Raw genomic sequence first — 27,735 nt, 5'->3', positions numbered from 1 at the left:
TCGCACTGGTTCTGTGGTGCGGACGGGGCAGCGATTTGGCGCAAGCAGCGATTACCTGGATCCCGTAGAAGAGTAAGATTGCCGTTGAAGGCGGCATTCGATGCGTCTACAGATAATACATACTCGGACGCGTGTTGAATCCCCGGAGCCTGTCGTTGCGCCAAGTTGTGGTATGGGAGAAACCGAGGCTGCATCCCGGGCAAGAGACGTGATACGGGACGGGATCGAGTACACAGCAAGTACTCGCGCTGTACAACCAGAAACTTGGCGCCTGGATCGCGGAACGCGGACGGAGCTGGCGGACTGCCAACTTGCAGCCCACGCAGCACAAGCAGGACGAGGCACCGGCCAAGTACCCTCGCTGTACCGGGCACAAGCGCACGGCAAGGCGACAAAACTCCGACCTGCGTCATAGTGGGAATTTGGGGGACCATGGGCTGGCAGGCCGGAAGAGCGCGCGACAGCCTCGATTGGCCTTTCTCGGCTTTCCGCACCAGACGTCTCCTCTCTGTCGCTGCCACCCGGCGTTGGCCCAGGCCGCCTTCGCTCACAAGCTGCGTGCGCTCTTTTTTTGCCGCGCCGGGGGAGGAGCAGGACGGGAGGCCCCCGCGCGTTTCTGGCCAAGGCGGCGATGAGAATGGAGATGCAAGTATGAAGAACATGAAGAGAGAGTGCTGTAATCTGAAGCCGACTTCCATGATCCATCAGCAATTCCGGCTCCTGCGCCGAGCGCCCAGCCCTCGCTGGAGGCCCGCTGGAGGCTCGCTGCAACCGCTGCAAGACGCCGCCCGAGCAGCCCTGAGCACGTCGACAGCGCTCTCGAACCCTGTGGGTGGGGCGCCAGGCCGGCACGACAAGGCCTCAGGCCGATCCGCCCGTGGGGCCTCGCACGCTGTGGCCGCTGTGGCCGCTGCCCGCTGTCCGCTGAGACAACACCCGTCGACGCACGCTGCTGGCCACGCCCCCCGCCTTTATCCCCCCCCAAACGCCCTCGCGCCCCGTCTCCTGTTCCATCTCTTCCTCCCATCCCATACCTCACCTCGCCTCCTCTCTCCTCTCCCCCTTCCATCCCCCCGACTCAACCTGCGCTGCGCTGCGACTCCTTCCCGCGATCGCTTGTGCGTCCTCCGCGAGACCATCGACTCTGCAGTCTGCTGCTCAGCTTCGCGCAATCTCTGTTGAGCTGAGATCGAGTCGTGCGCGCGCACCGTCTCTGCTCCCGGACCTGCGGTGTTGCCATCTCCGGCCCTCTGTTCTCAGCTTCCCGTCACCCATCGCGGCGCCGACCGGGAATTCTTCTTGTTCTCTGTCCACGGCCACGCGCATCGCATCGCATCGCGCATCTGATCCCACTCCCTCAACCTCCTCTCCCTCTGCTCCCCGTCGCAGCCGCCTCTCGCCCAGCATGTCCTCCGGCGTGGTGCGCTCCACTGCCCTCAGAGCCGGCGGCGCCTGTGTGCGCTGCCGCAAGGGCAAGACCAAGTGCGTGTACGAAAACGGGCGCGCGCCGTGCAAGAACTGCGCAAAGGGCATGCACGAGTGCTATCTGCCCTCGGAGAGCATGGCCCATCACCACGGCCACAGCCCTGCGCGCCATACCGCTGCCCATCGCCCTCGCGACGCCCTGCCGGCCTCCGGGCCCGGTGCCTCTGACGCCAGGCAGCCCGTTGTGGGCTCAGGCGGAGCCAGACATGCTCAGGCCACCTCCGAAAAGTGAGTTGCATTGTTTCCTCCCTGCGCCCTCGAACGCCCTCTTTGTCGCCGCATTGGCGCATTGCTGTCTTTATCATCATCTGGCCTGTTTCCATCTTTTTTTTCTTTTCTTTCTCTTTTTTTTGTCTCGTCTTCCATCGCATGGTCCCCTCCCCGTGGCGCGGTGTTGCCGCCTTGCCGCCCGTCCCATTGCCTCTCCCCCTGCCCTAGCCCTTGGCCCTCGGTACAGCCTCTCCCCCCGACTTATTTCCCTCTGTCCCCCGAATGGCCCGGCCGCCCTTCTGTCTAGCGTGTGCACTCGCATCCTGCTTGTCTCTGTCGTCTCCACTCGCCCATTTCCGTTCGGATGACAGACGGCCCGATTTTCCCTTTTACCGCCGCCCTATGCGCAGATGCTCCCTTCTCCCCCTTCCGGCGATTTCGCTGCTGGCGCGTTGAAGCCGCCGGAACCCGAGCCGAACCTTTGCTGACTGATGCTGCCCCAGGCTTACACCGGAGCTCATTGCCGAGTGCGAGCGCGTCGTGTCCAAGACGTTCCCGGCCTGCGTTGCCTTCCACAAGCCGTCGTTTGTGCAGCAGCTCAAGAACGCCTCGCTCGAGTCCAGCCTCGTCTACGGTCTGTTGACCTGCGCTGCTCGGTAAGTTTTTCCCTTTTGTTGCCACCTTGCAGCCTGAGGTCCAATGCCATCTGTTTCGGCCTTTCGGTGTTCTAATGGTTGCCTTCCAGGAGCTCTCCAACTCTCATCCGCCGCTATGGCGGTAATCCCACCGCCGCGGCGGAGACGTTTGCCGCAAAGGCAATCTCCCTGATCAACTCCAACCTGGACCAGCCCAGCCTCGCCGACGTCCAGGCTCTCTGCCTCGTCATCATTCACGAATGGGGTAGCCGGAATGCCGTCCGCGCCTATGTCTACCTCGGCCAGGCGGCTCGGCTGCTGCAGATGTACAGGATCATCAACAGCCATCACGCACCTGACCAGACCGACCCCTTCCTGCGCGATGAGTCGTTCCGCCGCACTCTGTGGCTGATTTACATCCTCGACTGCCTTCTCACCTGCACGCCCGGCCGCTACCCTGCCCTGGCCATCCAGGACACCGCCGAGGTGGCCCTGCCCTGCTCGGACATCAACTTCGCATTCGGTAATGCCGTCTATGTGAAGACGCTCCACCAGCAGCTCGCTCAGCAGAACAACCACTCGTCGCCCAGCCACGTGCCCTCGGGCGAGATTGGCGAGTTCGGCTACATCGTCCTGGCCGCGACCATCTGGCGCGACGTCGTTGGCACGCTCGGCATCTCCCCCTTCCGCGAGGACGACTGCACGGATCTCGTCATCAAGATCGAGAGGCTCAAAGCCAGCCTGCCCATGCAGTTCGTGGACAAGCCTGGCCAAATCAACCTTCATATGACGATGGGTTCTGGCTACACTTATGCCATGCTACACTGCCTTATTCACTGCGCGACCATTTTCGTCCACCGCCGACGCCTCCTGGAGGATGTCACGTCGCCCTCGTTCAATCTGGAAGCGTACCGCATGACCTCTCGATGCCACGACATCATTGATCGCCTGCTCACCTCGTGCCACGGCACCCTTCTCCTCCTGACGGCCATCGAGTCTGGCGGCGAAAAGGACCATGCCACCTGCTTCCCCATCTTCATGCTCTTCTCCGCATTCACCGCCAGCGCGACCGTCGCCTACCTCTCGCTCAAGAGGCTGACGCCCCCCAATGCCGTCGAGACGGCGGCGCACATTGTCAAGGACGGACTGCGCTTCATGCGCGATGGCAACGAGAGCTGGCCGCTCCTCAACAGCTGGCTCAGGCATCTGACCGTCATGCAGCGCGTTCTGAACAGCTCCCAAGGCGCTCCCCACGAGTCTCACCCTCACATGTCCTCCTCGGCAGGCATCAAGGATGAGATGTCGTCGAATGCAGACACCAATCCGGACGCCATGGAGTATGACCAGCCGGCCACCAGTGTTCCTCCCAGCCAGCAGGGCGTCGAGCATCGCTCGGTATCCGGCTCTGCCCGAGGGGAGAGCGAGCCGCCCATTACCCTTCCCCGGCGGCCCGGCGTCACCACCATCAACGGCAACAACATTGCCACGCCGGAGACTGTGTCTCCGCCACCGCCCAGCGCACCTCAGGCGAACATGCAGGTGCAAGACGTGAAGCAGCAGAGCCCTGAGGATGCTCAAAACGGCATGGTCTCGCCCCATGACGGCGGCCAGACCACGAGCCAGGACATGACTTCCCCAGAGCTGTGCTTGGCTTTTGAGCGCCAGCTCATGGACCACGATGACCTTGCTGCCTTTATGGGTGGCGGAGTTTGACTCGAGGCTGCGAGTGAGGCATCACCATCTGCAGATACGGATGGGGCCATGATGCTGATGACACTCGCTGGACACGCAATCTAGAGACGAGACAATGGGCCCGCAGTCTGCTCGTCCCTTTTTGTCTTGATTCTTTTTGCAAAGGACGCTTCACGTATACTGTGAGGTCTACGATACAGAAGGAGGTTACACAAAAAGTTACGTCATTCGTCAAGACGAATATAATGACAGCAAATAGGGAGACTTGAAGTTACGGACTGACTTAATACGGGGGGGTTGTGTAGGACTATTGGTTGGGCAAGTCTCCTTAATTCTTCTTCACTACACTGGATTCGTTTTGGTTTTCCGATACCCCGGAGGGAGGGCGGGAGGAGAAGGCGTTGGGGTTTAATGTAATGACGAGTATCAGTCAATTTGATAGCCTTGACGGTTTTTTGGTTTCAGCTGGAATTGACTTGATGCAACAAGAATACTTGTATTTGGTAATGAGAAACAAAAGATAAGAATCATGGCTTGTTGAAGACGAACCCAGAAGAGCTACGTGAGAACCAAGACAGCATGCTAACCTACCTTGTGCTTCTGTACCCCGTACGAAGATGTTCGTATAAGCTTATTTCAAGGCATGCGATAGCAGAAGTTGGAAATGATTGCTGATGAGACGTGAGAGCTATGGTGAATGTTTCCATGTGTGATTCCAGATTTCAGATTCCAGATTCCACACCCCGTCTTTGTTTCACGAAGCTACGAAAAGTAATCACGTTCCCGTATTGTTCCGAGTTTGCCCCTTTATCCTCCGCAGATCGGGCCAATGGGCTGGGGCCGCCATGTATGTATGAAGGAAGTTGGAGAAGAAGGGTATTATGCTGCTGACATTTTGGGGTCTTTGATGGTGCTGTGGAGAAGGAGGGAAAAGCTGGGGCGTGGGGAAAGCCCGGGGGGGCGGGATTCATGCTGTGTGGAGGAATGAGGGTTGGTAGTATCAGATGTTGTTCTGGGGTGTTCCTGTGTGGTTGGTTGTCGAGAGAGTTATTACAGTAGAGCAGTTGGGGTAAGGGATTGGCATGCTATGCACTTCCTACGGGTTAGAGCCAGACATAGTATTACATGGAGAGAACGATAACAAACCGGGTCTAACTGAGAGGACCGTCGCAAAAGAAGAGAATTGCGGAGGAGGGCGTTTGGCAATCAATGAACTTAGAAGATGGGAAATTCCGATGGGAGGATGTGTGGTGCAGCGGAGCAGGTCCCTTACATGTGATGAACACGAGTACTCATTCTTCTTCCCCATGGCTGTGTGAATTGAGACGGAATGGCTCAAGTAGTATGGCCTTGGAGTGATACTGCCGCATGTCTGCGCGTGCATGTAGGTATGTATGTACCAACCTATAGAGGGCGTGGAAGTGTTTGCGAGCTGGGGCTGAGAAGAACGAAGGATGCAGATGGTTTCTAGTAGTACATATTCCTAGCTGCACTACCGCTACGGCATGGATATCCGCGTTCTAGTGGTGAATGCATGTGGCTGCACTTACAGCCTCTCCACCACCCTTTCTTTGTGTTGCAGTATCAACTTCTAGCGCGTGTAGATCAAGACTCTTTCCAATTCCAAAACGACGGGTAAAAACGCCTCGCTCGCGTGGAGAAGAAGCATTAGATGCAACTCCAACGCCGTGCTGTTTCCAATTCGAACCGGTCCACGTTGAAGTTTGACATCATCTACAACTTCCAAATTGTCACCTCCAGCGCCCAGCTCATCCTTTTGTTGGTTCGTTCCACCAAGCAGCTTGTCGAATCCCAATTTTTTGTGATTCCCAAATTTGGGGACAAGACTTGAATCCTATTGTAGCAGCCTATTGTCAGTTGAGCCAGCACGTGTGATTGGTGTCTGTGCTTTTTTCACGACCAAGGGGCTTCTTTTCGCTTGGATTTCGTCCTGTTATTTTTGGATCTGCCGTTTCCAGATTTCGAGGGTCGTATTCGCGGGGGACCCTGGGGCAGTCGAGCTCCGAAACTGCTGGGTCGCTTTATTACTGAGGGTCTACTGTACGAAGTTACGGTGGTATCCAGATAAACATGCAATGCATTGAATCGTACGGAGTATTAATCCTCCATCTGTTTTAGAAGAAAAGAGAGACCGTTACAATCCGGGAAGCATCTGCTTCGGTCTTTCTCCGAGAAAGTGCACATTGTAGTACAAGATTGCTGCCTTCTAATCTGCTTCTCCGAGTCTTCTTCTCCTCTTCTTGTAAGTAGCGGCACTTCCCCGCCTTCTCTCGTACGAGCAATGCTCTCCAATTTCTCCGTTCAAGCGAGGCAGGCCGGCAAGCAAAAGCAATACCCGAATGAGAACCGAACTTGCCAGCCAATGAACAACAATACGGCCTTTTGCCAAAAGAAACGGGAACACTGGTGCCTGGCTGGGCCTGCTGATGAGGCAAGTGGCCCCGAACAGAGTTTCCCTCCCCCTGGTCTTGCATCTTCTGCACTTGCATCTCAAGCGGCAGCGCTAACAAGGAAAAAAGGTTGATTCGACCCTTGCGGGCGTGGAGGCGTTCCTTGGATCATGATTGGTTGAGCTTCAGTGAAGTGCGCAGTTGCTGGACAAGGGCCAGTGCCAAGGCCAAGGCCGGCAATATCGTGCCGAGAGTGACTGCCATTTGATGCCAAGCCGGGCCTAGCGCCTTTGTGTAGTGCTGCAGATCCTTGTCCAACAAGACAAACTAGTATTGCGACTTTTGTTCTATTTTATCTGATTTTTCTTTTCTTTTTTTTTTTTCCTTTTTTCTTTTTCTTATTCCTTGCCCTGGCCAGTACATACGTAGCAATCACCTTTGGCGGGGAACTGGGTTTGTGAGGGAAAGAAGGACCTGGGGAAATGCGAAAGCCGATGAGGACGCTATGACGGCGCCAACTTTTGCGAGCGTGAGCTTATTGTGCAGATTCTCTCCTACTCCGCAAGGGAATCTGGAGATGGTGTGCCCTTTTTCACTTGCCAAATGGCTCATTGTCCCCAGATGGAGATTCCCCGGATCATGGTATGATGATGATCGGTTGTGCGTCATGGGCGTTGCTTTGATTCTTCCTGTTTGTTGGTGATGGGAGTCTCACTCTCGACTTCATTACTAGTCTGGTGTCCCACGCTTCCAACGCGCCACGGGGTCACCACAAGCCTGACGAGGCTCTCGACAAGCCGTCAAGCCTCGTTCAACCAAAAGCACAAGCGGCCGCTCGCAAGTGCAAGCAACGACCAACGTGCTCCGGACAGTCGCCGACCCCAAACCTCTCTTCCTTCTTCGGACACACCGCCGACCCTTGCCGAATACGGCGTCCACCTTTGCCCGCGTGGTGCTCGGTTTAAACACTCCGAACACACAGAATATATCCGTTCCCAGCTGTCAGAGGGCTCTTTATTGTACTCTGTCGGTTTGCGACATCCATGCAAGTCACCGGTGATCGGACGGATTCCTTCGTCCCATGGTGTGCTACTGGCCGGCAGACACCTGGCATGGCTCCAAGCCGTGTGGATCACATCCGCTCCCTCTCTCTCTCCCGCGGCCATGCTTGTGGCATTCGTATTCCCGTTTGCCATTGTACAGGTGGTAGGTCGACCATACATAGGCCATGCTTTGCTCAGCTGGGCTGATGTTGGTGTCGGGCCCAACAGCATCCATCAGCAAAATAAGCTTGTGTTGCCGCGATGTCTGTGGAGGCACGGCTAGAACGACAGCTAGGCTCGACGTCTAGCCCCATGCTGGCCCCGTCTCCGGAGCGACATGCCACCGGTGGCATCACGCACGCCTGTTCGTCCTGGCAGCGGCGTGTATTGTTGCTGTTGCTCGTGGCGAATCAAGGGCAATTCAAGGTTCTAGACGTGACCCGGGGCGCGGGCAAGGGGGGCCTGCTCCAGAGCAGCGTGGAGTTGGGCTAAGGGCACAGATAAGCCTCAACCCTGGAGGATTCCCGCTTTCATACATGATCACATTCTGGGGTTCCCCAATGCGGACTGCGTCTACGTATCCCCTCACCCTCCAACTCTTGCTCCGCATTCTCGATTCCTGTCCGAGTATATGATCTCCTCCCACCCCCCTCATCCTGTTTCAGTTGCTGGAGTTTGTTCTTCCTTCCCTACGGCCTCTGCTTCTCCTCCTCCCCGTCTTCCCTTGTCTCACAGCACACCGTCATAGCAGTACAACACCGCCATCATGGTTGGGAACCGAGAGGAATACTGGGTGCCCGAGGACTACGATGGCATGTCGGCGGGCCGCTACCTGGCCACGCGCTTCTCATCGCTCAAGCCGCCCATGCTCAACGTGCCCAATCCGTTCAAGCTGCTGCGCATGCTCAACCGCCAGCAATGGTCCTTCTTCGCCATTGCCTTCTGGGCCTGGACCTGGGACGCCTTTGACTTCTTCACCGTCTCCCTGACCGTGGGCGACCTGGCCAAGCAGTTTGGCAAGACCAACACGGACATTACCTGGGGCATCACGCTGGTGCTCATGTTCCGATCCGTGGGCTCGATTGCGTTTGGTGTTGCCGCCGATCGGTACGGCCGCAAGTGGCCGTTTATCGTCAACAACCTGCTGTTTATTGCTCTGGAACTGGTGAGAACGCCCAATGTCTTATATCTCGTCGATTTGCTTTGCATGGCTGTGAGACGCTGCCAAGATGCGCCGGCGGTGCCACCCATCTTGGCCAGCCAGCCAAACCCCGCCAATCGTTGCGGCACTGCACGCACTTTTGCAACTGCCGGAGCTATTGACTGCGCTCATTTACATGATGGATTGCGGCTTCATTAACACGAAAAATATTCCAAGAAAAAGACGCTAATATGTTGTCCTAGGGCACCGGCTTCTGCAACACTTACAAGCAGTTCCTCGCCTGTCGCGCGCTGTTTGGCATTGCCATGGGTGGTCTGTACGGAAACGCAGCCGCCACGGCTCTGGAAGACTGTCCGCAAGAGGCTCGCGGTATCATTAGCGGTATCCTTCAGCAAGGTGTAAGTCATGCCTCTACTGAGCCACAAACCCGCGACAGCACCAAGATGCTGACTTCGTTTTAGTACGCCTTTGGCTATCTCCTAGCTGCTGCCTTCGCCCGCGGTCTCGTCAACACCACCTCCCACGGATGGCGCCCCCTGTACTGGTTCGGCGCTTGCCCGCCCGTCATCTTCATCGCCTTCCGTCTGATGATGCCCGAGACCCAGACATACCGCGAGCGCGAGCGCATGCGCATCGAGGCCGGCCGAAGCAGGAGCAGCGACGAGTCTGTCGGCAAGGTCTTCATCACCGAGGGCAAGGTAGCACTCAAGCGCCACTGGCTCCTGTTGACCTACCTCGTTCTGCTCATGGCCGGCTTCAACTTTATGAGCCACGGAAGCCAGGATCTGTACCCTACCATGCTGACGAACCAGCTCGCCTTCAGCGCGGACAAGGTCACCGTCACGCAGGTCGTCGCTAACCTGGGCGCCATGACCGGCGGCACCGTTGTTGGCTTCTTGAGCCAGTCTCTAGGCCGTCGCTTCAGCATCGTCTGCTGCTGCATCGTGGGCGGCGCCCTGCTGTACCCCTACACCTTTGTGCACGACACGTCCGTCATGGCGGCCGCCTTCTTCCAGCAGTTCTGCGTGCAGGGCGCCTGGGGCGTCATCCCCATCCACCTGATGGAGCTGTCTCCCGGCGCCTTCAGGACCTTTGTCGTCGGCACCGCCTACCAGCTGGGCAACCTGGTGTCCTCGGCCTCGTCCACCATTGAGGCGCGCCTCGGCGAGCGCTTCCCCCTGCCCCCCACGGCCACCGGCGTCGCCCGCTACGACTACGGCAAGGTCATTTGCATCTTCATGGGCTGCGTCTACGCCTACGTCATCATCCTGACCGTCCTGGGGCCCGAGCAGCTCCGCAAGAGCTTCGACGTTGCCTACGACCACGACGCGGCCGTGGTTGCCGGCTGGGACGACAAGCCCAAGGCAGTTCACGAAGAGGACTATGATGCTAAGGCGCGGGATTCGACCGCGGAGAAGCATCCTGTCGAGGAGGTTTAATCGGCACCATTGGGTGGGAATTTCTTTCATTGTTTGTTTAATGGGACTGTCATGTATTGGCTTGGATGATTTGGAAGCACACGCGGTGCAAGAACACTGCATGTCACTTATGAAATGATGCCTACGCTTCATATGAAGCGATCTATACCAAACCCACGTTGGAATGACTTATTGAACATGCTGATATCGAGCAAGTGAAGTAAAAAATGTGTCAGTGCCACGCATCGATTACGGATCCGAAACGTGTGAATACTTGGTAGTCCATCACGCAGCATATGCGGAATTCTTTGAACAAGTCTTTAACCAACATGAACAGGTCCAACCCAGCTCTTCACTGAGTCAGTCAATCAAAGCAGCTTCTTCACCGAGGCAAGAATCAAAACGCCGCCCCATCATAATCTAATCAAATGCGAAAACGCAAAACTCATACATACTCCTCAACACACACCATTCTAGTTATGATGGTGATGATGCCCGTGGTGCTGATGATGGCCGTGGTGTCCGCCGCCGTTGCTGTACATCTTTTCCATCTCCTTTTCCTCCTTGTGCTTCCTGCAAAAAAAACAAACAACATTAGCCCATTTCCATTTCATTCTCAACAGAACGTCCATATCCCCCCCCTCCACCCTTTCTCTCTTTCTCTCTCATCATTCATGATTTGCCAAGCAAGAATTGCCCTGAGGCAAGGAGAAAAAAGGGGGGGGGTGTGAGATTTGAAGAGGGAATCGGAAAAAAGGCAGAAGAAAAAAAACGTACTTGTAAACATTCTCAATGAGATTCGCCCCAATCGCTCCCGCCGCCGCAGCGCCCAAGCTGCCCAGCAATCCTCCGCCGGCCTTCTTCGCCGCAAAGGCCGCCGCGCCGCCGCCAATCAGGGTGGCGCCGAGGCCGCGCTCGCCGTCCGGGCCAATTTCTTCGGCTCCGGGGGCCACGTTTCCGCCGGCGGTATTATACTGGTGGTCGGGATAGCCGGGCTGCGTTTGGCCGTATTGCTGCTGCTGCTGGTACTGCTGAGGAGGAGGAGGGGAGTACTGTTGGTGCTGAGGGGGGTATGGGGATGTGGGCTGGCTGTATTGCGGCTGGGCGTAGGGGGATGTGCTGCGGTCGTCGTGGTATTGGGGCTGTTGTTGTTGTTGTGGGTGAGGGGGGTATTGGGCGTATTGCTGCGGTTGGGTGTATTGGTGCTGCTGTTTTGTTGCGTTTGTGTAAGTCCGGGAGAGCTTGAGATTATGATTTACAAGTGGAATGATGGTTGTGTTTGTTTGATTTTGAATGGGAGAAAGATGGAGCGGACGAACCTGTTGGGCGTAGCCTTGCTGCTGGGGATATCCGCCGTATTGGGGCTGCTGCTGGCCGTATTGCTGCTGGGGAGGATATCCGCCGCCGCTGCTGCCTCCGGAGGCGCTGGAGTAGTAGTCTTGGGCGGACATGGTGGACGAGTTGGGGGGGATTTGGTTGGTGTTGAGAGATGGAAATGTCGCAACAGAATGGAAATCTGGAGCGCAGAAAGAGTTGAAGAGGGGAAATGGGTTGAAGAGGAGTAAAAGAGGATGAGAGCCTCAGCTGACGGACCAAGCTTACTCTTTTATTGATTTATTGGTTTCATAGTTGGCAAAAGTACATGTAGGTAATCAATCATGCGGCAGCGCAAAGGCCGGACAATCCTTCTCCGCCGAGGCTATCAGCTGTGCTAATGTTCGGAACTACGAATTAGCATGGCTGGTGGAGGAGGCTTGTGGACTTGAGGTGATTTGTTGCAGGATTACATACATGTATCCCTACAAACGGAGCTACAGTAGGGAAGGCGTGTACTGTAAGTCCGTATGCAAGGTACATGGTGATGGGCAATGGTCGATGGCGATGGAGAGTGGCGCAGTGACTGCGGTTTTCTGGGGCGTTGGTTCTTGGGTGGGATTTGGCGGGATGACGGAGATGATGGAATACTACGGGTATTACCCGGATGGGGTATGAGTTTGCCTACAGTTTTGTTGCTTCATAGATCTTCGTTATAGACAGGGAGAATGTAAGTAGTACTGCTCATTGATCGCACTTGAGGTAGAGAAGTCAAGAAGAGCTGCGGCATTCCCGGCGTCTACTGAGATGTTTGGCGGGGTTCATTACTGAAGCCTTGGGACTGCAAGGGGATTGGTTAAGATAAAGATATGGCGGCATGTGCAGTGCCTCAGATGTTCATACATGGGGTATACTATCATCAAGACGTAAAGAAATTCTACCGTCCGTACGGCCAAGTCCCATCTGACACCTGAGCATGATCCCAACCTCAGAACATGCAAACCCGTGATGGAACCAGCGGGAAAGAGGGGGACGTGCCGAACCCCCAAATCGAAAAGGAAGCGGCGGCAAGCCAAGATTTCAGCCATCCGCTCAGCCACGCCTTTTGCGTAGTTTAGTTGGTGGCCCCAGGGGCATCATGTGTGAGCATACAAGAGTACAAGCCACAAGCATGGCAAATCAGCCGACGCGCATCATCAATCATTCTTCCCACATGGACTTCTAGACGCCGAGGCTGATTTGCCTTTTGCTGCGTTAGCCAAGGATCTGGGAGTGGTCTGTGACATCTGCTAGATGTGTGTGTCTATGATATGGATGAGATCTGCATCACCGTTGACTGGCCGGGCGTTGCCGTTTACACGGTTCGTTGCCGAGCATCTTATTCACCCCATCCTAAAACAGCATCTTCCTTACCATCAGTATCCCAGTTGAATCTCATCAGTCACTCCCCTCTACCGCAGGCCAAAATGCCTCCTCCGCAGCCAACACCTCCCGCCACTTCCCCAGCGCCCGCTCCACCAACCGCGCCTTGACAACCTCCTCCTCCTCCCCCTCGCCCTTTTTCAGCTCCATCTCCCGCCGCACCCCAGCGTCGACAATCTCCCCCAGCGCGTCCACGAACCGCGCAAACTCGTCGGAGCTCCAGTTCGGGATGAGCTCCCGCCGGAGCGCCCCGCCATCGGCATCGTTGTCATCCCCGGCAGCATCGTCGGAGAGCTGCCGGGCGGCCGCGCCTGACCAGGCGTCGAGGTAGCACTTTTCCGTGGCCCAGAAGATGACGGCAGCTTCCAGCCAGGGAAGAAGCACGACGCCGCCTTGGTCGCGAGGAGGAGGTGGTGAGATTCCGTCAAAGAGAGCTTCGAAACGCCGCAAGCCCTCGAGCTTCGTGCTGGCTGCGATCCGGCCGTCCGGCCCAGCGGCGAGATTCACGTCGACGCCGTACTTTGCCGCCGTGCGCACAAACATGTCCTCCTCGCGCCGGATGTTGACCAGCGCGTCAATCATCCAGTGGAGCAGCTTCTCCTCGACGCTCGCCTCCCGCTCCGCCTTGTCGTCGCGCAGCAGCGGGGGGTGGACCACGTCGGGCAGCCGCAGGAAGCTGAGCAGGCGGCCGATGCCGCGGATGTAGGCGTGGATGTACAGCCGGTCGTTGGCGAGCCATTGCCCGAGGAGGGACTTTGGAAGGCGGCCTTGGGATGCGAGGGCGAGGAAGGGCGATTGGGTGGCGGATTGGTGGGCGCGGGGGTCGGAGGCGAGGAGGGTTTGCGTGAGGGAGAAGGGGGGCATTGTCGTAGACTTGGGGCCAACGGCTTATTTCTCACTGCGGTGAGCGTTCGGTTAGACGTGAGTTGGATGTTTGCGATGTGAGGGAGGCATGAGGTGGGTGAAGCTGAGATATGAGGGCTTGTGTGATGAGAAGAGTGAGATGGTGTAGATGTGAGGACGATTATATGCCCTCATTACGTCACACGGGTGGCTTCACCTCTCCTCTGTACGGAGCGTGCGAGCCAAAGGTGCGACTTGTGCGAAATCTCATCCATGCCGCTCTTTTCCATCTGAGAAAAAAAAAATAATTGAAGAATTACTTGGGGTGATGACTGATCATGAGAATCACTCATGATTTATATAAAGTGATATCCATACAAGGTCCTCTCACTTAGGCTAATTCTTGAACCTCTAATACTACCCTATGACCTCTTGATAAGATCATGGCAACAAACAAGGCAGGAGAATACATGCTGTTCAAACTGATAAAAAAAAAGAAAAAAGGACATCATGTTCTCATCTCTAATGTCTAGATACTTTTCAGTTTCCTTTCTTTTCCAGCGGTCCTCCCGCAATGTCCCTGTATGTATCTGGCAGACGCCATAATTCGAAAAGAAGTTTGCATCTTTCATTCAAGCCCGCTCGTCCATTTTATAAATCCGAGAAATCAATTCGAAGAAAATGGTGATTGTCCGTCATCTCAGTCGTCAGAGGTAATCCCTCACTGAGGAACCACAATGCCGTACTTTTCGTACGAGAAATCCTCGAGGCTGGCAAGTTCCTCGGCCCAGCCATCGTCCAGCTCGCCAAGCTGGTGCATGTCGACCTCGCCCGCCTCGCCGGTCCGTCCGGCGAGCACCTCGGCCTCGCGTCCGGCGTAGTACGCCTTGAGCTCCTTGTGAGGGCACCAGATGACGCGCATGCCGGCGCGGCGACCGGCCTCGACGCCCGGGACGGAGTCCTCGAAGACGAGGCACTCCTCGGGCTTGATGGGTTCTTCGCCCTCGGGCAGGGAACTGTTGATGGTGTCGAGGGCAAGCAGGAAGATGTCGGGCAGGGGCTTGCCGCGGCCGCGCTGGAGCCGCGCGTCGTCGCCCAGCACGCGGCGGTCGACGGGGAAGACGGAGAAGAGGTCCGTCAGGTGGTCCGTCTTGAGCTTGAAGTTGGCCAGGTGGGAGCTCGTGGCCAGGGCAATGTGCACGGGCTTGGCATCAGGGTTCTTCTGCTCCTTCTCGCCCGGCTGCTGCGTCTTGACGAGGTTGGCGAGCAGCTCGGGGACGCCCGCGAGGGGCTTGGTGGTGGGGAAGCGCTCCTGGTGCAGGGTGACGATGCGGGCCATGTACTCCTCGGGCGTGAGCTTGAGGTCGGCCCATTCGAGCAGGATCTCGGTGGCCGCGGGGCCGGGGCGGCCCTGGAGCTTGGCCTTGATGTCCCAGGAGAGCTCGGTGCGGGTCTGCGAGTGCTCCTTGAGGAGGACGTTGATGCACTGCGTGTAGATGTCCTCGGTGTCGAGCAGGAGGCCGTCCATGTCGAAGAGGCAGGCTCTCACGGGGGGGAAGCTGTTGGGTTGTGATGAGTATCTTGGGGGTTGCTCGTGAGTTGAAGAGGGAGGACATACTCGGTTCGGGGAGCCATTTTTGGGAGTGACGAGGGTATTTTCTTGGTGTTTTTGGATGCTTGACGATGAGGGTATTGAGATGCTTGCTATGCAAGATGAACAAAAAAAAAGATTGGAAGAATAAATCTCTGATGAGTGGAGGTGAAAGGGGTTGAGGATGATTCTTATCCTCGCCACTTTCAACTTTTTTCTATCGCTGCGTGAGAAAGTGAGAATAATCTCAGATTTGATAGCTCGTGCGAAAACATCTGTAGCTGCGTGCCAAAAAGAACACGCATGGCCATCAAGGTGCCTCAGCGTCTATGCGGTTTTCTGCAGGTCTGGAATTTTACCACTTTGTACCGTGCGTCTTATTGGCACAATGCACGTTTCCATTCCAAGCCTCACCGAGTTTTAATTGCATCTCTTCCCATCTCCAACTCCAAAGTGGGGGCGGGGCTGTTGTGCCTGGATTGGAGAGATTGTCACTGAATGTTCTATTGACGAATTGGCCATATACTATCTGGTGGTATCAAGAATCAACTACCACCGAGCCATCAATTGGACTTCGTGATTGTTGTCCGGCATGAGGAAATGAATCGTTATCCTCCAGCATAATCACATTCCAGCTCCCTGTCTCTGTTCGTCTTCCTGCCATATCCCATCGTGTATTCTGAGCCCGCTGACATAATCATGGACATCCCCCCCAAATGTCTCCGCCAAGCCACAGCGTTCCCCAAGCTTCCACAACTCACATCTCCATCTCATCCCCAGCACTCATTATCCTGCATTCCAGTGCACGCAAGCCATGGCCACACCTGATAAGGAAAAGAAGGTCTCAACAAGCACAGAGGACCCAGCTCAGAAGGAGAGCGGCAACGATGAGCCTGAAGAACTGAGGTTTGCTCCCGAGGAAGAAGCAGTAAGTGCTTACTTGCACATGACAAAAAGAGCGTTGATGTCATTGTTGGGCTCTGCGATATCAGCCTCACTTTTGATGCTCTTCTGGCCAATCCCCTGAGATCACTCCCCCAGTCTATCACCTTCAAGCACCTCATCAGCATTCGAAAAGAATTACCAAAAGAAAATGCATTCACATATGCCAAATGCAACATAATCCTTCAAAATCCACCATGACCGTCTCATAGCATACACAGCATCCACCACTCACTCTCATAACCATTCTCACCACATCATCTCAACAACGCAAAGAAATCTCATCCATCTTCACAGGCCCTCCTCCAAGAATCCCACGCCATCAAAGCCGACGCAAACGCCCTCTTCGCCGCCAAAGACTACCACAACGCCCTATCACGATACAACGACGCCATCGCCTCATGTCCAACCTACCGCCACTACGAGCGCGCCGTCCTGCAAAGCAACATTGCCGCCTGCCACTTGCAAACGGAGCAATGGAAGGATGCCACCAAGGCTGCCTCGGACGCACTCGACAGCCTGGCGAAGCTGGAGAGCGAACTCAGTCCAAAAGACTGCAAAGTCGATAATACCACAGACGACACTTCAAACAAGCATGACACTACTACCCCAAGGAACACCAAGGACGGCGAAGAAGACGTAGAGGAAGAAATCATCAGCTCCGGCGCAGCCCGCTCCGCACCTCCAGCACCTCCCTCTCCAACCCCAGAAGAAACCGCCCGCGAAGCCCGCAAGGCAGACATCCTCCGCATCCGCACAAAGGCCCTCCTCCGCCGCGCCCGCGCCCGCTCCGAGGAAGGCGGCTGGTCGAACCTCGCCGGCGCCGAGGAAGACTACCGCGCTCTCTCGCAGATGCCCGGCCTGACGCCCGCGGACCAGCGCACCGTCCGGGCGCAGCTCAAGGCGCTGCCGCCGCGGACAAAAGCCGCTCAGGAGGCTGAGATGTCAGAGATGTGGGGAAAGTTGAAGAATCTAGGAGATGGTATTCTGAAGCCCTTTGGGCTGAGTACGGATAATTTCAAAATGGTCAAAGATGAGAAGACAGGAGGGTATAGCATGAATTTTTCGCAGGGAGGCTCGTCATCATGACATGGCGTGTCTGGATGAAAATCCTCCGCCCGTATGGCGTTATATATATTGTTGTTATGTTTGTCGAGATGGTGCTGTTTGAAGTTTAGCAAGAAGTCTTTGATAGAGCGGCTGGATGAATGAACCTGGGCCTTCCCATCTACTCTTGTCATCCCATTGGCCGGTCAAGTCAAAAGGCAACGGTCAAAAGGCCTCGCTTGCTCACTGCCGATATTAGATATGGGCCTTCATTCTCTGTAGAACATCCCAAACTTCAATCTGCTCCTCGTCTTCCGTCAAGGCGCTTGACGCAACCAACAGCGCCTGTCTCGAGATCGGTCCCAAATAGCGATCCTCTGTGTGGGCCACGATCCCGCAGACTTCTCGCGCATGGTGCAGCTGAAGCTGAATCATTTCCTCCGAGAGCATCATTTGCTCCAACGGATGCGTCTGAGTGAGGATGAACTGTGCCGTGTGGTACAAGAGTCGACAAAATACCGCCTCTCTTTTAGGGAGCCTGGTTAAAACGAGTGTCAGCTCCTCGATAATACAGTGCAGAGAAATCGCATCCCCCAGTCTTACCATGCTTTCGGAAAGGCAGAGTTGTTTTCTGCTTGGTCAGGGTACATGTATCCCAATGGCCGCATGTTTCTCGGGCATGCATCGTTCCACTGATCACAAAGCTGCTTCAAGTGTTTCCATTCCGGCAGACGGTCCTCCAGCGTCCTGTTCTCCCGCAAATCTATATCTGTAAACGACAGCACACACAGCCGGCAGCTTATCACCTTGGCCAGGATGAAGAGCATCCTCTGCACCCACAGCTCTTCGCCCCTGTGCGTCATCACTTGGCCGCAGTCGCCGGGAAAACCCACATCGACGCTCCATGAGTCGACGTACAGACAGTAGCCAGCTTCCAGGCTTCCCACAATGTCTAGGTAGGCATTCAGCCAGAAACATGCCGATCCGATGCCGTCGCTCTCTGCATTCCACCGGCTTTCGCCAATGATGGAGTTGAGCACGGCAAGGCTATGACCCCCGCTCTGCGGCCCTTCTCTGAACATGACGTTGTAGAGCTTGAGAATGACCGCTACAATGGAACAGTCTTGTACGTCTCGTTCTGGATTCTCGTGGTAGCGGAAGAGGTGCATGTTGGCCGTGCTGTAGTATGCTGCAGCTATTTCCCCCATATCCGGGTGGCGATGTGCCAGGCGTCGTATTCCGCACGCCAGGAGGGAATAGAGCAGCAAAGGAGAGTCGAGTGCTCGGTATGGCAGACACTCGCCAAAGTACTTGCCCTTGTTGAACGAGTCCATCCAGGCTGCAACCTCTTCTACGTAGATTTGCATATACCGGACCTGCTCAGGCGTGTCGAGAAACTCTCGTTCAGAAGTGGCAATCGTAGTCGTTGGGCAGGTGACGCTGTCGTCTTCGGGGGGCTCGCTGACATTCGATCGATCTTCGACTTCCGACAGGCTCATTGGCCCTGATTCCACTTGACCTCCCTTGCGCCACTCGGTTGCTTGGAGTATCAAGCTGTCGCTATATATACTCCTTGTTGAATTTGAGCATTCTGGTGATATGTAGATATGCCAGATGTGCCCTTGAAGGATATGCTCGGTTGGTTCCGGATCCGGACTCGATGACTGCAGCTCCGCCTTGATGTTGTATTCGGCAGGCGGGCTCTGCGGAATAACTGCATATCTGCTTGACCCGCCCTTGTACTCCGAAGCGATACGCCGAGAATCATCTTGGAACATGACTAGACAAATGTGAATGACAATCAGCTCAGGACCAGCCACGGCAACTTGGGACGCCCGACCATACAATTTCGGGTACCGACGGGGACCATGTAAGACGAATCATGCACCGTAGTGTTTGAGAAGTTGAGTCGAATTCCGCGTATGCATTTTCGACCGCCCTTTTCGCAGTTTCGGCATATCGGAACAGCCTCGTCGCATTTCAAGTGGCGGCCTCGACATGTTAAACAGCCGGTGCGGACTCGCTTCGACTTGGTTGTAGGCTTCGGCATGGCTAAATCTCCTCGATCGATGTCTTTCATCGTCACCTCTGCGGCTGGCGATAATATATGATAAGGACGACTGCCAGGATATTCTGCGTGCATAGCTGAACTCTGTCAAATGATCGAAGCAAAGATGTGGGCTCGGCGATTCCTAGGCCAGGGGCGTCTTAAGCCGTAATCTCTGCCCTCTCAGAAGATTAGTTTGGACTCCTATTCATGAGGCAGTCGTTAGAAAACGTTTCATCATACCTATTATATCTCTCTAGTGTGGGCAGGTTGATGATCTGATAGAGACGACTTGAGGTATGATGCTGTACCCAAGAAGCAGGTAGTGGTACCTTATTCCTCGTAAAATGACGCTGGAGTCGGTTTCTGATGCGGCATAGTTGGCATTACTGAACCAGGCGTTCGCAATCTCAACGCTCATTCAGAGTTTGTAGATGCCGTACGTCGTATACCAGGTGTCGTTGAAATCATAGGCGACTTTATTCAACGTGGAGTGCCGATTTGCATCTTGCGGTGAAGATGTTGGGCTACAGCATGCTGGATACTGACTTGCTGTCAGGAGGATATATACAAACGTACAACCAGCCTCTAGGGGCAGAGAGGGTAGCGTCAGCACCCGAAAGGCCTCTTTGGCAAATGAGGGGGCTCTCAAGCCAACGTCGGGCACAACTCAAGTCTGAGGGATATGATTTGTTTCCGCTGTCGGGTCCAGGCCAGATTGCACTAGCGTATGTGACGGTGATACGAGATGTTTGGCGTCTGTCTTGTCCAGGGAAGTCTACAAAGAAGTGAGGAGACAGTGCAGATGGAACATGGAATGAGGGTGTAAGCCGGTGCTCGAGAGAGCTTTTGTTGCCAGTTCTTGTAACACCGATGCCAAGTGATATGCTTTGGATTACAGGGGCATTGGGCGACCACACATGGACATTGACCACTGTGAACACAAGACCGGGCGACCCTCGTCCCTCACTGCGGGCTTTGACCAGAGCTTGGCACCTAGGGGCACCCGGACTCGACCGTGGCTCACTTGAGGGAGATAGCAAGCGGGCGTGGGATGGCCTGAGGCGCCTGGTATCTCTTCAGCAGTAGCCGTAGGCCGTATCTTGCCTTGAACTTGTACATAGCGTGAAATGCACATGTCCGCGGGCTTGAGAAAGGCCAAGGGAGCATGTCACGCACTCCTGAGTGGCCAAATTCCTCTCGCTTGTACAGGACTGGCAGCAATTCGGTCCACTCAGGGCCTGCAAGTTGCTGTAAGACATACTAGGAGTAGTATATGCGTATATGCTTAATGAGGTGAGCTGCTGGCATGGGTGTGACCATTGACCGGACACATCAAAGCACTTGGAGGATGCCTCTCAGCTCAACTCGGTGAGCATCCACAGGTTCGAGGTCTCTGGCAGCGAGTCGTGACGGCGGTTCTTTTCATCGTCATTGGGCAGTGGCACGCGTCCTGTCGAGATGATGGACGGTGTATCTCGAAGGCTTGCTGCAAGTATTCAGCTGTTTTGACCCCATCAGCTCCTGGATGCCCTTGACCGGTCAACAACCTACCTCCGCTGTTGTTGGAGCAAGCAGTGCGTAAGATGCCAGTCCCAAGCACTTCATACATCCTCCAGAGACTACTCTGACGCACGCCGAAGAACCAGTCTGCAACGCAGCATCTTAAACAGACCCATCATGTTCAAGCACGTTCAAGCACATGCTCTGTTGCTGCCCGACTCTGCTTGGCTTGCTGCCAGCAAGGCGTCTGAAGATATGGCGTTCGCCGAGCCCGCATAAAGCTTTCGGGCATCAGCCCCGTCGTAGGTAGTAGTAGTAGTAGTAGTAGTAGTAGTAGCCTGGCCTGCTGAGAACCCGTGGCGGTGGCTTGCTGCTGCTGCAAAAAGCAAATAAGGCAACGACTAGTACTTGGCCGCGGGATATTTTGATCCATAAGAGCCATGCCTAACAAACATGGGAGGGGGCCAGGACACATGGATTCGCCCTATGAGATGTAGGAGTTCCCCTCCTCTCTGTCCATGCGGAGGCCTGGAAGCAAAGGCCAGTCTTATCGGGAGCACCTAACAAGGCTGGTTCGAGGCGTAGGCCAATCCGGAATCACCAAGGCCAATGGTCAGCTCCCCAGGTCCATATGCATGTCTCAGAGGGGAGTCAGAAATGAAGTAATATTATGAGCTGCCCGGCCATTCTGGTGCCTCGCGGGGATAAGGATCGTCGCTTGCTGTGACCAAAGAGATTGGAAGATGGCTCGCTGAGGTAGCAGAAGTCTGAGACCTTGGAGGTAACGCAGCATAAGAGCAGGCTGTAGGTCGCCGGTCACGGGCCCTTGGATGACGTTGAGGATACGGCCTTTGTTCATTTGCCCCCCCACGTGTTGAAACATTCTGACCGCGTCACTGATGTTTTTGAGTGTGCTCTATTTATGTAAAGAGGAGAGAACTTCAGAGGAGAGAAGGGGTCTGTAGGTGATGGAGAAGGAAAGTTGCTCGAGGGTCGAAGCTGTGCGAGGTGTACAAGTACATATTGGCAGCGCACGTGACCGATGACAACTTAAGCTCTTGTATGACCCAACTCGACATTCTCGTCCACTGTCACAAACTACATGTACATACACACGACACAACCTTGGAACTTGGACAGGCGCTCTTTTACTGCTGATGGAGTGCTCCTCTCTGCTTGGGTGACGAGCAATGTTTCAGCTGGCAAGCACCGGTCGCGTTGGCTGAACAAAAGGCGGGGAGAAATCTTGGTACGCAGCACCCATGGCTGAACCAACGCCGTCGCCAAAGGCGGTACTGCGAGGGCACAAGGCCCAGATCCATGCCGCCACGTTCGTGAGACACAACGAGCGCCTCGCGACGGGCGATGCCGAGGGCTGGGTTGTGCTCTGGGACCTGACCATCATGCGGCCAAGGGCCGTGTGGAGGGCTCACGAAAATGCAATTCTCGGCATCAGGGGATGGGGCCGCGATAACATCATCACGTACGTTCTTCGCCTCAGGGAACCAGGTCTTTTGTTATCTTCACTGACTGGATCCTCAAAGCCATGGCCGCGACCACAAACTCATTGTGTGGAGGATCAGGGAGGAGGACGAGGGTCGCCTCAGCGCCGCGCTACCCCTGGAAGAAACCCCCACGCCACGCCCTCAGCCGTGGGTGCTTCACCTCCTCGAGGTCAACACGATGAACTTTTGCTCATTCGCTGCATGTCTCGGTGACGCCGCCCAAGGATCTCTAGACGCTGCCGCCTCCACGGCGCAGGTCCTTCTCGCCGTCCCCAATACACTGGCGTCTGAAGCCGTAAGTAGCCGTGACATTTTGACAGGGCGTGGGCTTCTAACTGATGAGCTCTCAAGATTGACATTTACACCCTCCCAAGCCAAACCAGGATCCACACCATCAAGTCTAGCCAGACCAATGGCATGGCCATGAGCCTGTCTCTTTTCCACCACCAGGGGTGTTTGACACTCGTTGCAGCATTCGAAAACGGATTTGTCTCTGTACATCGGCTTGACTCTGATGGCGCCTGGACGATGACTTACCGGTCTCAAGCACACACGCAGCCGGTTTTATCCATAGATGTTCATCCGAACCGAGAGTGCTTCTTCACTTCGGCAGCAGACGCCTTGATAGCGAAGCATCCTGTTCCGACTTCCCGCCAGGAAGTGGATGCTAACGCTGAGCCAAATCAGAGAGTTGTCGAAATAATTGAGCCCGATCAGAGTAATACGGGAAAATCTCTGCTCTCAGCAGCTTTGAACGCTGCTGCACCTCCAGAAACAAAATCGAGGCCCAAGAAACTGAAAGAATGGGAGCATCCACTCAAAGTGGTTAACACAAAGCACTCTGGCCAACAAAGCCTCAAAGTCAGGTCCGACGGAAAGCTGCTGGCCACGGCTGGATGGGATTCCAAGATACGCATATACTCAGCAAAGACCTTGAAGGAACTGGCCGTGTTGAGCTGGCACAAAGTTGGAGCCTATGCTGTTGCTTTTGCCTCTGTCGACGAGCCAGGCGCTCCTTCGGCCAATTCTCAACCTACAGCGTCCGAGCAGGCTTTTGAAAGTGACACGAAAGATACCACTGATGCATCTCAAGAAAAGGATTCGATTGAGTCTTGGCAGATTAGGAGCCTGACAAGGGGGGCAGGAATGAGCGTCAAAGACCGCAGGCTTCACCTTGCAAAGACAGCACACTGGATTGCAGCCGGAGCAAAGGACGGAAAAGTGAGCTTATGGGATATATACTGAAAAGCTCTATATACAAATCCATCCATGACAACATGATTGCGTTGACCCGCCTGGTGGTGTCAGTGCCGAAATTGAGCTCTTGAGAAGGAGGGAAGCTTACCAAGTACATATGCTCATTCCTTCAACCTTGACTCCGGGTCGAGACACACTGATACGGCTAGGAAGCAGTCTCTTAGCCGGGGGAGGACTCGTCTTCATTGCCTTTTCGCAAGCTCTGCCCAGATCCTTGACATCCACGCAGATATCAACACGTCTCTCTGACCAGCACTCATCGTGGCGCTGACGACCATCGTCATCAAGCCGTCTATGTCCACCTCTCGCGCCACAAGCTGGCCGCCTGCATCGCTCCATTCATACCGAACACTGTGATCCTTGACAGGGAGCGCCGAAAAGAGCACATCACGACGCACTAGCCGATGCTCCTGTGAATGCGTGGCCCGCAATATGCGATAACCCTTGGCGGAAGATAGTCTCCTCGGCCGAAAGCTCTCCAGGCCAAATGCATAAAGGCTCTGCCGCGACGTAGGCTCGGCGTGGTACGCAAATGTCGGGCCTGTCACCCCTACGGGATGCTTCAGGTCATATATGTGCCTCTTGCGCGCCGCCAGCTGGGCCACGCCGTCGCGCCGCTTGATTGAGTACTCGAGTCTCTCGACGCGCACGTTCCGGTCCGCGTCCTTGAGAAAGCCCACCGAGTGGGAGAGCTCGTACAGCGGCGGAGCTCCGGCATCCGCGGAGTGGATGAAGCGGCCGGCCACGTAGAATGTCGTCGGCGAGAGGACTTCGTCTTGCGGGCCGGCCTGGGAGAAGCTGGCCTGTTGGTTCGCTTCCTGGTACGACGGCGGATCCTCCTCCATTGATGCATCTATATATATGATTGACTTGGCGATGACAGAACTTGGAGTTCGCCCCCCATGCGAGCGGACAAAAGGGCGATTGTATCGGTGGCTACAGTGCTTTCGATATGACGGGATGAGGCCTGGACTGTGCGATTCTGCTGCTCCCGGCGATGCATTACACCGAGTGACGTGGGTTGTCTCTCATGGGGTTTTGCTTCGCAAGTTCGGCTTCAAGCTTGTCCGTGCGCAAGCTACAACCACAAGCGCTTACGAAAGAGGCCTTTGCCTTTCAGCGAATTGGTGGTGATACGATGAAGAAGAGCTTCACTACGGATGGCATCACACCGTTGCCGTCAGTCGAGCTACGCAAGCTTCCGCACATTCCGGGATTTATACGGAGATGCGCCAATGATGCCATCGCCGGACCCGATCGGGACAACGAACGTCACTATCAATACAAGGCACGAATGTTTTCACTGATCGCAAAAGCAGATAGTATCGATATGCTTGGGTCGTCAAGCTCACAAATACTCGGAGCCATTCTGAAGAATCGTCTCATATTATATGGGAAGCCAAAATAAGCTTATTCTGCAGTCGAAGCCGGAGAATTCGGGGAGATCCCTTGTGCGCACGGCATAGTCGAACGGAGAGTGTTCCTATACGGCATTCACAAGTATACAAGTAAAGTCGGGGCCAAGCACACCTTCATGGGGAGATGCCAACCTGGTAAATCTCCAGGGTACGGTACCCAGTCGAGCAGTTGACCCCGGTGAAGGAAGAGGCAGGGTGTCAGCAGCAATAAGCAGCGGGCGTACGTCCGCATACGAAGCGATTGGCCTGCGTCAAGTACGAATGAGCAATTGCTTCGTCCAGGGATCGGACTCTTGGCGATACTGCTTTGATGCCTATGCGGTACACTATGGCCTCCTTGATTGGCTGTCCCTTACAAGTATACTACCTTTCAACGGTCTTCTCATGGATCTACAAGGCTGCTGATGCTTAACTCGTCTCGGATATTACGACAGATTGAACAGGATCGATACCCTGCATTCTCCCCCAAAGGACATAATTGACGAGTGCGAAATGCAGAGCTAACAGCTCCTTTCGAAGTGTCGACGACTACACTGGGAGTGTAGGTTCCCGCCTGAAGGAAGACTTACAATTGCTCGGTCTCAAGGGGGGAGAGATCAAGGCCCTCTCTTTCTTCGACTACATGTTGGCAACAACCGATCGAAGCGCCGAAGTTGCAGCAGCGCAATTAATGACAATCAATTCACGAGGGGTTCTGTCACCTTTGACGTCGTCTTCCGTGTAACAACGGTATCTTGTGTTCTCCCGGCACTCGTCTGATAGGCTGGCACTTTTATTCCAGAGATTACAATGGAGAAGAGCGATAAACAAGTCATCTTCCCCAACGGATTAATATAACCTTCATCTACCTTGTCCGACGTTCATCCACTGCTCTTGACGGGAGACTGCACACGAGAGTCACATCCATTCTCCAACTTACTCAGTCCAGAGATGGGCATCTTGGGGCATGGAAATCCCTTGTTACAACATATTTGGGAGGGGGATGAGGCACGTCAATAGAGCAGCGGATCATCCGCCCCTCCCTCCCCTGAAGCCCGGCTACATGCCGAAGGCTAAGCTGCGTATGGAAGCTACAGGTATTCCCGTTTATGTTCGTTGCTGACAGCTTCACACGGGGTTTAGAAGACGTTCATGGGACTCAAGGTTACCTGCAACCTGCCGACAACCCCCGCCAGTAATAGATTGAGAAGATGCTACACGAGGTCGAGTCGCTCTATATTACTACAGAATGCTGCTCCCCCATCGCAAGTCAATCTAAACTATGCTCAGATGCGGATAGAGCATGTGTTTCGACTCGCCGAATCGAGGGATCTCGGCACCACAGCATTATCTCTACCGGTTGAGCACAAAAGGTCTTAATGATCCCAAAGGAAGGGAGGGTAAGCTGTGTGGACACCGCCCACGTGGGGAGAACATAAGTATAAAGTGTGCCAACTTCATCTCGATATCTCTACATCACTCAGCTTCATCTCCTCTTCTGCTCTGTTTGAGGCGAGGTGTTGACGCCACTCCATAACCATGCCGCTCATTACGACACCCAAAGGTCTCCGCTACTATCGCTTCAGTGATCGTACAAAGAGAATCTGGCAGTACAGGCTGGAAAACGGGAACTGGGCGAGGCTGCCCAAGCCGGTCCGGATCTCTGAAGGATATGACGACCAATATACCTTTGGCATCAGCCACTTCGACGATCCTCTGAAAACCCCAGTGGTGAGTAGCACATCGTTTACGTTCACATACCCTCCGGGAGAACAAAACTCATATCCAATCCCCAGGTCACCTTTCTTGCTAGCGGTCGACACGACTCCATGCTCGAGTTCCAGTGGCCCATCGACGAAAATATTGCCAGTAGAGTCACAGTCCCAGAATGCGTCCAGAAACTGGCAAAGGGGGGCATTTCGCCTGTCCTACTCGATCCATCACCAGCTCTTGATGCCCCTCCCAGTGTATGGGGGAAGCAATGGGCGTTCCTGACGGGGTAAGCTTAAGCTGATCTATCCGCGGATATCAATCCCAGGCAAAGTAGCAAGGCTAATTGTGGAAGCAGTGGTCCCAACAGGTTTCTGCCCGTGGAGCTTGAACGCGATACGCCGGCTGGCTGTTGGGAGGCAAGAGAGGTGCGGGACAAGAAGCTATTCGCGCCGACGAAAGTGGCTGCATGTGTCAATTTCGCTGGGTTACATCTGTTTATGCCTGGCATTCATGACGGGAGCTATGGACTGATGAAGGCTTCTCGGTCCTTGGACGGTGAAGATTACACAGGTACGTCCACAAGAATGTTCTCGCTGTCGTTCTGAGCTCTTTATCTAAGGGCTATCATACAATTGTTCATTTGCTGACCGCTTGCCAGTCGACGTCTACCTCAAAATCGACGAGGAAGCAGGCATCATCATCGACTCAGCCTTGGTAGCAGCCTCCTGGAACGAAGAGCCTCGCGTTTTTGTCCTGACCAGCCAAAAGGATAGCCCCGTTCGGCACGTACAGGAATGCGTGTACGATGTCGAGGAGAAAGCCGTGAAGCTCCGACAGCTGACCGAGTTTGACGGCTGGGCTGGGGTGGGCATAGAGGGAAGAAATGTCGTGGTAGCGTATGAGGATCGAGATGAGTACGAGATCGTATTGAAGACGCTTGTCTGGGATGAAGAGGAGGAGTGGTGTGAGGGGCCGGATATTGATCGGTGGGAGGGGCCTGATGGGAGTTTGTTGGGGAGGGAGGAAGAGTACATGTAGCTGTTCTTGATGGGATTGTAGTTGGAAGATTGTCTCGACATGGCATGCAGCGATGCTTTC

At 55.0% G+C, this 27,735-nt stretch overlaps 10 protein-coding genes across 10 annotated transcripts; 5 read left to right on the top strand and 5 right to left on the bottom strand.

Annotated features, from left to right (window-relative positions):
- Positions 1 to 1,405: 1,405 nt before the first annotated feature.
- BBK36DRAFT_1115882 (N-terminal binuclear Zn cluster-containing protein) lies at positions 1,406 to 4,043 on the top strand (the record flags this gene model as incomplete). The annotated part of the gene is made up of 3 exons (XM_024890175.1): positions 1,406 to 1,713; positions 2,199 to 2,351; positions 2,441 to 4,043. The coding sequence occupies 3 exons, from the start codon at positions 1,406 to 1,408 to the stop codon at positions 4,041 to 4,043; spliced, it is 2,064 nt and encodes a 687-aa protein (XP_024750937.1).
- A 4,199-nt stretch (positions 4,044 to 8,242) lies between these two features.
- Positions 8,243 to 10,077, top strand: BBK36DRAFT_1140262 (MFS general substrate transporter; the record flags this gene model as incomplete). Its single annotated transcript, XM_024893363.1, has 3 exons — positions 8,243 to 8,641; positions 8,881 to 9,036; positions 9,100 to 10,077. 3 exons carry the CDS (start codon positions 8,243 to 8,245, stop codon positions 10,075 to 10,077), a joined length of 1,533 nt encoding a protein of 510 aa, XP_024750936.1.
- Positions 10,078 to 10,529: 452 nt separating this feature from the next.
- Positions 10,530 to 11,507, bottom strand: BBK36DRAFT_1164365 (hypothetical protein; the record flags this gene model as incomplete). Its single annotated transcript, XM_024894637.1, has 3 exons — positions 10,530 to 10,629; positions 10,834 to 11,264; positions 11,376 to 11,507. 3 exons carry the CDS (start codon positions 11,505 to 11,507, stop codon positions 10,530 to 10,532), a joined length of 663 nt encoding a protein of 220 aa, XP_024750935.1.
- A 1,300-nt stretch (positions 11,508 to 12,807) lies between these two features.
- Positions 12,808 to 13,656, bottom strand: BBK36DRAFT_19115 (heme oxygenase-like protein; the record flags this gene model as incomplete). Its single annotated transcript, XM_024897867.1, has 1 exon — positions 12,808 to 13,656. The coding sequence occupies one exon, from the start codon at positions 13,654 to 13,656 to the stop codon at positions 12,808 to 12,810; it is 849 nt and encodes a 282-aa protein (XP_024750934.1).
- Positions 13,657 to 14,182: 526 nt separating this feature from the next.
- On the bottom strand, positions 14,183 to 15,347 carry BBK36DRAFT_1135090 (HAD-like protein). The gene is made up of 5 exons (XM_024892524.1): positions 15,257 to 15,347; positions 15,215 to 15,217; positions 14,879 to 15,194; positions 14,331 to 14,842; positions 14,183 to 14,279 (listed from the first exon to the last, which is right to left on the bottom strand). Exons 1-4 carry the CDS (start codon positions 15,268 to 15,270, stop codon positions 14,357 to 14,359), a joined length of 819 nt encoding a protein of 272 aa, XP_024750933.1. The 5' UTR covers positions 15,271 to 15,347; the 3' UTR covers positions 14,183 to 14,279; positions 14,331 to 14,356.
- A 693-nt stretch (positions 15,348 to 16,040) lies between these two features.
- BBK36DRAFT_1168000 (hypothetical protein) lies at positions 16,041 to 17,257 on the top strand (the record flags this gene model as incomplete). The annotated part of the gene is made up of 2 exons (XM_024895118.1): positions 16,041 to 16,154; positions 16,466 to 17,257. 2 exons carry the CDS (start codon positions 16,041 to 16,043, stop codon positions 17,255 to 17,257), a joined length of 906 nt encoding a protein of 301 aa, XP_024750932.1.
- Positions 17,258 to 17,470: 213 nt separating this feature from the next.
- On the bottom strand, positions 17,471 to 19,295 carry BBK36DRAFT_1197254 (N-terminal fungal transcription regulatory domain-containing protein; the record flags this gene model as incomplete). The annotated part of the gene is made up of 3 exons (XM_024896976.1): positions 17,471 to 17,753; positions 17,819 to 18,995; positions 19,061 to 19,295. 3 exons carry the CDS (start codon positions 19,293 to 19,295, stop codon positions 17,471 to 17,473), a joined length of 1,695 nt encoding a protein of 564 aa, XP_024750931.1.
- Positions 19,296 to 22,027: 2,732 nt separating this feature from the next.
- On the top strand, positions 22,028 to 23,515 carry BBK36DRAFT_1167998 (WD40 repeat-like protein; the record flags this gene model as incomplete). The annotated part of the gene is made up of 4 exons (XM_024895117.1): positions 22,028 to 22,248; positions 22,310 to 22,565; positions 22,622 to 22,930; positions 23,063 to 23,515. The coding sequence occupies 4 exons, from the start codon at positions 22,028 to 22,030 to the stop codon at positions 23,513 to 23,515; spliced, it is 1,239 nt and encodes a 412-aa protein (XP_024750930.1).
- A 203-nt stretch (positions 23,516 to 23,718) lies between these two features.
- On the bottom strand, positions 23,719 to 24,297 carry BBK36DRAFT_1094560 (hypothetical protein; the record flags this gene model as incomplete). Its single annotated transcript, XM_024889065.1, has 1 exon — positions 23,719 to 24,297. A coding segment is annotated over one exon (579 nt), but the record flags the coding sequence as incomplete, so codon positions are not given.
- Positions 24,298 to 26,463: 2,166 nt separating this feature from the next.
- On the top strand, positions 26,464 to 27,675 carry BBK36DRAFT_1116659 (hypothetical protein; the record flags this gene model as incomplete). Its single annotated transcript, XM_024890257.1, has 4 exons — positions 26,464 to 26,655; positions 26,721 to 26,923; positions 26,993 to 27,207; positions 27,296 to 27,675. 4 exons carry the CDS (start codon positions 26,464 to 26,466, stop codon positions 27,673 to 27,675), a joined length of 990 nt encoding a protein of 329 aa, XP_024750928.1.
- Positions 27,676 to 27,735: the final 60 nt, after the last annotated feature.

Source organism: Trichoderma citrinoviride (genome assembly GCF_003025115.1).
Source record: "Trichoderma citrinoviride strain TUCIM 6016 unplaced genomic scaffold BBK36scaffold_5, whole genome shotgun sequence".
In the NCBI taxonomy this organism is placed as follows: domain Eukaryota; kingdom Fungi; phylum Ascomycota; class Sordariomycetes; order Hypocreales; family Hypocreaceae; genus Trichoderma; species Trichoderma citrinoviride.
Note: the sequence above shows the minus strand (reverse complement) of the source record. Positions and strands in the feature narration are given on the sequence as shown.

Bases quoted from the DNA above. Each gene is read 5' to 3' on its own strand.
- BBK36DRAFT_1135090 (XM_024892524.1), bottom strand. The intron at 14,843-14,878 runs CAGCCGGGCGAG...AACCCTGATGCC, and splicing joins CCAACCTCGTCAAGACGCAG to AAGCCCGTGCACATTGCCCT.